The 8083-nt window shown below is 45.9% G+C and overlaps 1 protein-coding gene across 1 annotated transcript in view; it reads left to right on the top strand.

Moving 5' to 3' along the window:
* The window catches only part of LOC104275020 (steroid hormone receptor ERR2), a gene marked incomplete at its 5' end in the record, with an annotated part of 28298 nt that extends 27426 nt beyond the window's left edge, over positions 1–872 (top strand). Inside the window, one exon of the mRNA XM_009870850.1 lies at positions 628–872. Coding sequence (XP_009869152.1) covers positions 628–872 — 245 coding nt within the window. The remainder of the gene's footprint in view (positions 1–627) is intronic.
* Between the last annotated feature and the right edge of the window lie 7211 nt (positions 873–8083).

Consider the following 8083-nt stretch of genomic DNA (forward strand, 5'->3'; position numbering starts at 1 on the left):
CCAGTCTCTGTGAACAGGGGCATATGCACAAAGGTGGGGCTGGCAAAACCCCTGGGCACACTGGTTGTGACCTACTGGGGCTTTTCTATCTTGCTGACACCCTGAGCAGCTGCACAGCAATTAGGCAGTTTAGACAGATGAAGCGCTATAGCAGTGTTAATTATTCTTAATGAGATTGCTCCCAAGTGGCAGCACAGCAGCTGCTGCCCCTTACAGGGTGACTCTCCCCATAAGTAGCGTGGAGGGCAAGTGAATGTGCAAGTCACAAAGGCCCCTGGCTGACCCCTGCGCAGCCTTTGGGTGGCTGGCAAAATCGGCAGCACTCAAGGTACAATGTGTCACCTACCCAGCAGCCTTCCTGTCCTTGCCCTGCTGGGGACAACTTGTTGGGATGATGCTGAACTTCATAGCAGCAGCACCAACACTGGCCAGCAAAGTAGGGTTTTCCCCTTAAGAAACAAAACAACAACAACAAGGGCACAAACAAAAATAATAATATAAAGTAAAATAAAAAATAAAATAAAATAACAAACGCAGAAAAGAAAGCATCTTTAGCTTCAGGACCATAAAGGATTTCCTTCTTCACATCTGACTTGTCTGTTTGCTGCCTTTTCTTCCTCTCCTCAGACTCCATGCACATAGAGGACATGGATGCAGTGCAGAAACTCCAGGACCTTCTCCACGAAGCCCTGCAGGACTACGAGCTGAGTCAGCGCAACGAGGAGCCCCGGCGAGCAGGCAAGCTGCTCCTGACCTTGCCCCTCCTGCGGCAGACGGCAGCCAAAGCTGTGCAGCACTTCTACAGCATCAAACTGCAGGGCAAGGTTCCCATGCATAAACTCTTCCTAGAAATGCTAGAGGCAAAGGTCTGACAGCCCCAGCGCCAGCCAACAGTGGCCGGGGAACAAACTAGAAACAAAGATGCAGACAACGGAGCAATCCAAACAGCAGCAGCAGCCACCGCCGGCTTTTATCTCCAATCATTTATTATGGAAGAATTATTTAATGTCTATCTGTCGGCGTGACTGCAGAATCTCGTGTACAGGAGGGGGGAAACTCTTTTAATCAGTCACCTGTTTCTCTTTTTTTCGTTTGTTTTCTCTGTGGGAAGTACCAGAACATGCTCTTGCACTTGTTGAGGCGGTCACCAGGGCTCAGCCTCTCTGAGCAGTGATGCTCTCAGCGCTGCCAGGCCGCCTGCTCCCCAGCTCCCTCCGCCAGTGCTGGAGGGAGGGTGGGGACAGAAGCAGGAAGAGAGGAAGAATAGAGTAAACTTTATCTGCTGGTGTTGTGAGGGGTCAGAAAGAAAGGAAGGCAGCCAGGGTCCTTTTTGTCACCTGCCTGGCTCTAACCATAGAGCAGATGCTCCTTAGGAGAAGAGCACAGCTGGACCTCTCCTGATCAAAACAGCTGCCTCCCAGGCTCCTCTAACGACAGCTAACACTTGTACATACAGGCCCCACTTCTTACTGGGAAAGATGCTCCTAACTGTGTAAGATATTCTGCGACCTTGTACAGTGTGTCATTACGCCTGGCTAGTCCCTCCCATGTACAATCCCCGCAGGCCCCTGAAGAGGTAGGATGTATGTCCCTGAGAGAATGCAAGTCTTCTTTCCCAGATGGCAAGAAAAAAAGAAAAGAGCTCGATGTTATGCTTCAGTGCTGGGTTGACTTGATAATCTCTGCAGCCTCTCCTATGTGGTGCTAACTACAATTCTTCCACACTTTTCACCCTGTAGCGTATCAAACCTGCCTCTTCAGCTCAGCTGAGTGCCATTCCCCACTTGTTCCTTGTGGCAGAGAACACAAGGCTTTGTTTGCATGGTTACTGCCCAAGTATAAATACACCCCAAACCAGGGCTTTCCTAGATTTCATTAAAGTGATAGCTCTTTGCCTCCACAGAGACTTAGGCTTCTTGCCAAATGCTAGTTAGGAATCAAGGGCACTGCTTTTCGGAGGAGGCAGTTCTTGAGGCTGAGAGATTGCTTTTTTGTGGCAGCCTAGGGAAATAAATTAAGAGGGTGGCATGAGCCCCCCAATATCCCAACTGCTGTCTTCTCCTGCCTCATCCCATTATCCTCAACAGCAGCAAAAGAGCTAACATAGATTATACCTGGGCCTGGTAAGTGGTTCTCTTGCTGATGGGAAAGCAAATACCTGACCTTGAGGTAGTGGGAGTAGAACTGGGGGAATGTTTATTTGCTTCCTTCATGTAACCAGGTCCCTGCTATCTCCAAGCCATAATTTAGATCTGCTGCCTAAGCCACAACTGCTGCATTCCCAGTAGCCAGAGGCCAATGTAGGTGACTGACAAAACTGTCTATTGGCATTTTCTGAGATTTTATTTTCGAGGTCACTTAGTTTTGAGCCAGTGTGAGCCGATGAGACCTGAATGTAGTCTTTGTTTTGTGGTCAGCGGCATGGCAAGAGGTGAGAAAAAGTCTGTGATCTACATCTGAGACATCACTAGCCCTACTGCATCTATTCCCCTCAAGCTTTCATCCCTTCCTGGCTATTCCAGGAGAAAGGTGGCAGAGGAGCAAATTGCCACCCACCCCAGCAGAAAACCTTCCAAACCAGGGCTGAGGTGAGTGATCAGGGAGACGCTAGGTGCTTATTTGCTGCTGGAGCAGGATGTGCCACATCCGGACTGTTGCTGCTGCGGAACAATGCCCAGGCCAGCTCAGAGCCTGGGGGCACTGACTGATGCTGGCCTCTCAGCTCTTGTAGCCAGCCTGCTCCTGGTACTTGAGTTAGCTCAGTTCCATCTTTTTTGAGTTTTCCCTGCACTACACAGTTGTAGCTACTTTAGCTCATTTTGTACTCGCCTGATAAAGGAATTCAGTCTTGCTTCAGGCACATTAATAAAACAACAGAGACCTAAGGGGCAGAAGGCTTGTGGGAGCTGGGACTACTTCCATGTTCACAGCAGCAGCAACTGCATGGTGGCTTTGTGCTATGAACAGATACTTGTGCTTCTCTCCTCAGCTCCCTGCCAGAGGCAGCTGGGGAGAAAGTGAGAGGCTTTTGGTCGCACTCATGATCCCTCCACCCATCTGTGACTGAGAAGGGACCAAAGTGATATGCATGCCACCAGCTTGCCATGTGCTGCATTCTGGCAACTCTTTCTGGCCGTGGCACAAATACCTTCACAAATGTGCTCCAAGTTTGACTCACTTGACCGCTGTTGCTTCCCTGCCAAGTCCCACCCAGCTCAGCCATGGCACATTGTAACCTGGCCTGTTGTACAAAGGTAGCTGTCCCAAACTGGTCAGAAAAGATCCAAAGAAACAATTCTTACTCTGTTGGGCCCTGGGTGGAAAGGTCACTTAGAAAAATAATCCCAAAAAAGGCTCTTCCAGCTTTGTTGTATTTGGACTCAGGCCTGCTTTCCAGAACAGAGAAGGAGAACTAAGAACCACAATTATGGAGAGCTGCTGAGGTAGCTTCTAGCTCACAGAGACTACTGGCTATTTTGAGTAGGGCTATGGTATGGAGGCAACTCCTGCCTTGGCAGAATTATGTAAAGATACCAAATGCTTTTTTTTCCAGGACCTTCTTTCTCCATTACAGCTGCATAACCTTGGAGCCCATCTGGATATCCCCCATTGCTTGAAGATAATATGCCTGCCTGGAAATGTTTGCACTGCTTCTCAAATAGAATGGGAACTGAACCAGACAGTAATTAGCATATATTAATCTCTTTAAGCAAGGAATGGATACTCTTCCCCAGGAACTGAGACAGAAACACCTGTCTAGATTTAACCTTTAAAAGGCTTGTACCATCTGAAATTGGGAACCAGGTCAGGTCTCTTGGGCCTTCAGACCAGTGCAGGAATCACACGCATCTCTTCCCAGTTATTCTGATCTGCTGTGCGTCACTAGTACTGCCACGCTGCCACAAATGAGGAGCATGTCCAGCAGCACAGTGGGCTGGGCTTGCAGAGAGGGGTAATATCTTACTGTAGTTCTTTCAGTGCACTTTGAAGTAGAAAATTTGGCTTCAGCAACTCTTAGGTCTTCGAATGTTCACAGTCTCTTACAAAAAAGTCCAGGGATGTGGAAGTTGAGACACAAACTAGGAAATGGGTACTGGGTCAGTGCTCTTTATGCCATTCATTTGTAATATAGGAGTCACAGAGTCAGCGCTGTACAGCTGTCCTTCTGCATGGGGCCAAAGACGATGGAGCTTGAGCCTTGGGACACAAATGAGCTCTCTGTCTTAAAGAAAAGAAAAGCAGTAGAGGTAAGTGCATCAGTGACAGTGAAGAAACATGAAGCTCACGTGCAGAAACTATAGTAAAAGCACCTCCAGTCCCTGATTTGCACATGTGGATAACAGAAATCACGTACCCATCAGCTGCTACAAAAGGTAGTTCTTCTCAAGTGACCAGCTCTTCTGTTTTGGGCATGTTCTTTGGGAGCTGCAGTGTCTGGCCTGTAATGCAAAACAAATTTCATAGGGATCAATTAAAAGAAAAGCTAAAATACCACACAGAATTAGGTTTCTGGGGAAACTTGGGCATTACACCTCTCAGCAAAACTGTGAAGCTACAAGAAACGCCCCCGCAGCAACCAGAACCTTACAGTATTGCTCATGCTAAGGGGGCATTATTTTTCTCTTTGTAAGCTAAGTCATCTCTTTTTTTTAAACTATTACAAATATATAAAATAAAACATGCTGCATCAGAAGCATGTAAGCAGCTATTAGAGGGCAAAGTAACTGAGAAAGACCCTAGAATGTAACTTATTGAGCTTTTATTACCAATTGGAGCTGAGAAGAAGAGCTTCCACTTTGTATCCACAAGCTATAATCAATCATACGGCCAAAGGCCTCTCTGTTGTTCTTGTGGCTGGGTTATGTGGAGAAGCGAGAGAGACAGAGGCTGTGAGAATGATGCAGGGAGTTATAGACAGTCAGTGAAATAAACAGTATCTACTTAACTATTATCTGCTCCTAAAAAAAAAAAAAAAGAAAAAAACCTGTTAAATAAATCGTATTATTGTGGTACAGGTCATTTCAAACAAAACAAGAAATAAAACAGAGAAATGTAAAAACTAACCCAGACAGAGTAATGTTTATTGCGTTTAGGAGCTGCTCTGTTCTGTCCCTTGGGATGCACATAGCCCCACGGAAGAGGCTGGGGTGGGGGAAGGCATGGGTTGTGCACGCTGCCGAAGGGCAGAAGAGCCCCAGCCGTCTCACTTAGAAATGCGCGTTTGAGTTTTCCCATATCCAGGAAAAAAAAAAGCTCATCAAGATTCTGCGTTTCTGTGGGATGAGCTTTGCTGAACACTTGTTAGACAGGCACTGTTGTCCATCTTTACTGTGGACCAGCCTGTTTCTTCCACTCACCCATTTTCTCCCTGCATTCTGCACCTCACTGGTGCAAGGAATAAACATGAGATAGTGATGAAAAGCCTTGAAGTTGTTCCAGTGAACAACAAAATCTCTAATCATAAAATAGACCATTGGCTTAAACCCAACAGTGACATCATGAGTGTTGCAAGCATTACAGCAGCTGTCCAGTGCTTATGAAGTGGGTGCAAGTGCTGAAGTCATGGCTTTTGCATTGATCTGGTGGTCACGCAGTGCGGGAGGGCAAGCTCATGTCTGCTTGAGAAAGTAGGAGGAAACACACGGTGGCAACTGGGGCAGAGACGTGAGACAAGGACCCCAGGTTTTTGTTCTACCTCCAACTCTGTTGAGCACAAACAGCATCACACCCTGTCTAAGCAACGGACTTTACTTTGTGTTAAACATGGCACAGGGATGGTCAATCTGTGGTTTTGTGAAAGGCAGCAGTTTTAGGAAAAGTTCTGAAAAATTTATGAGGCACTGGAGTTGCTGGTGTCAAGAGATGGGTAAGGGTGGCCGGAGGACTACGGAGAGCCCAGGCCCCACAGCGCTCTTCAAACACCACTCAGAGGACTAAGCTTTCCTCAGTCCCTTACCTCTAAAGTGGCAGCTGCCTTCTTTACATTTTCTTGGCATCCTTCTGCTTTGTTTAGGTTTCTTGAGGCTTTCCTTACTGTCCTTACTAGTCTTCACTCACATTGGAATTTGAAAAAAAAAAAAGGGGAGAGTGCTGTCTTTATAGTGCAGGCACTGAGCTTTGGGAGAAACTGAGGATGACCTGAAACTTCCTCTTATAGAAGAGCTTGACAGAAAATACTGGAAAAATAGTCTATTTTTCTCCCATTAGCTGGGGAGGGAAGAAAGTTTCTTTACTAATCAATTGAATTCTCTAAACACATTTTTTTCCCCTAAGTTACAGGCATGTTTAACTGCTGGGATATGTTCTTAAGCTCCAAATGTTAAGACATGACAGCAATAGTTGTTTGTGGCTACCTGCACACAAAATAAAATGAAAACTAACAAGATTTTTCTCTTTCAGACTAAGGTGTTGCACAGGGAATATTAGTTGATGTACACAAAGTTTTAATGTTCGACTTTCCAGTAAAGCTGGAGAGGTTGTGTTGTGTTCCTGGCTGGTTTTACAAAGGCAGTCTTTCCCATTGCAACCAATGTGAAATGACACCATGGCAAAACCGTGACACCTGCTCCTGGGGAGCAGTAGGACTACCCTAGCAGCGTGTGTGTGGCGGGAAGAGGTAGAGGCTGATAAGTGACTAATGCGAGTCGAGTGAGTTGTGTTCATCTAAACACAACAGCCCTGTTCCAAACCACTGCTGCCAGCCAGCCAAAACCAACAGCCTTGCTCCAAAGAACAGCAGCCAGCAAGTCTCTTTAACACTAGTGCTAATCAGCTTTGGGAGGCCCATCATGCTCCTGGTCTTTGTGTTCTTCCTTCCACAGGGCTTGGGTGAGGCTAGAAAACTCTTCAGCTCTGAGTAGCATCATCCAAATAATTAAAAGTAGGAGTGAAGTCACAGGAACGATCAGAACTGGGCAAAGGCTCAAAGCACCTTTCGTAAGAAAAGCTGAGCAGACAGACAGCCGCTACCACAGACACATCATAGATTGGCTAAAGACTTCACTGCTTCACCGAGCTGTTCATAAATCCAACCCGTCACACGCCGAGTGCAGCCATCTCTTGGCAGCACCCACAGCACACACAGAAACAGCCATATGCATTCAGATCACAGACCCGTTTGGGCCAGAGCCCCCTGGCTGCTAAAGTGGCCAGCAGCAGATGACCAGAGAACATAAAAACAGGGCAAGCGTCCCAGCAATTTAAGGATCAAAGACTACCTGAGATAGACATGAGATCTTTGCCTTTCAGATCCCTCCCCAAATGATTTTTTCTTACATTAATTTCTCCAATACCATTTTCAACCAGAAGCGTTCAGCCGCTGCAGCACTCTGCAGCAATGACTTCTATGAATCACTGCTCAAAGAAATAACTCCTTTGCCTGTTCTGAATATGCCATTGTCTCATTCTGTTTCATGGCCTTACATTTTATGTGAGAACACAGGAAAAACAGGACCCTGATCACTTTTCCCTGTCATTCACTGTCTTCTAAGTCTCTCAGTTGCCCTCAGTCATTTCTTTTCAGGGAAGTAGAGCCAGCCTTACCCCCTCGCTGGGTACACACTGCACCATAAGTTAGGAATATATGATAATGGAAAAGGTAAATGGCTGCCTTCCACTGCTTGATCTTGATGCTTCAAAGTACAAAAACTTAGTGGCTATCTGAGATACAAAGGCAAATACAGACCTCTCTTTCTGTAGCTACCTACATACAAACATACACGCTCATTGCGTCTCTTAGTTACGGTTTCATTCACAGCACTACTGGAGTTCACATTTACCTTCAAACTAGCCTAGAAACAAGATTAGCCTATTTAAACCATAGTTTTTCTAACAATAACAGATTGGAATCCTTTCTCCCTTACATGGATGCAGCCTTTTTCCCCCACAGATTTTTTTTCGTTTTCACCCACCTGAAACAGATGAAACTAAAAGAGACACCTTGGCCCTTCTTTGATATAATCCTTTTATTATAAGATAAATGAGTGTTTTTAAACCAGAAGATATTAATGCATTCCTTGCTGTATTGAATAAGGATTTTTTTTAATGTATTCTTTCCTATTGCACAAAAAGAAGCTGATTTCCG

Source organism: Apaloderma vittatum, unplaced genomic scaffold, assembly GCF_000703405.1.
Source record: "Apaloderma vittatum isolate BGI_N311 unplaced genomic scaffold, ASM70340v1 scaffold9046, whole genome shotgun sequence".
NCBI lineage: Eukaryota > Metazoa > Chordata > Aves > Trogoniformes > Trogonidae > Apaloderma > Apaloderma vittatum.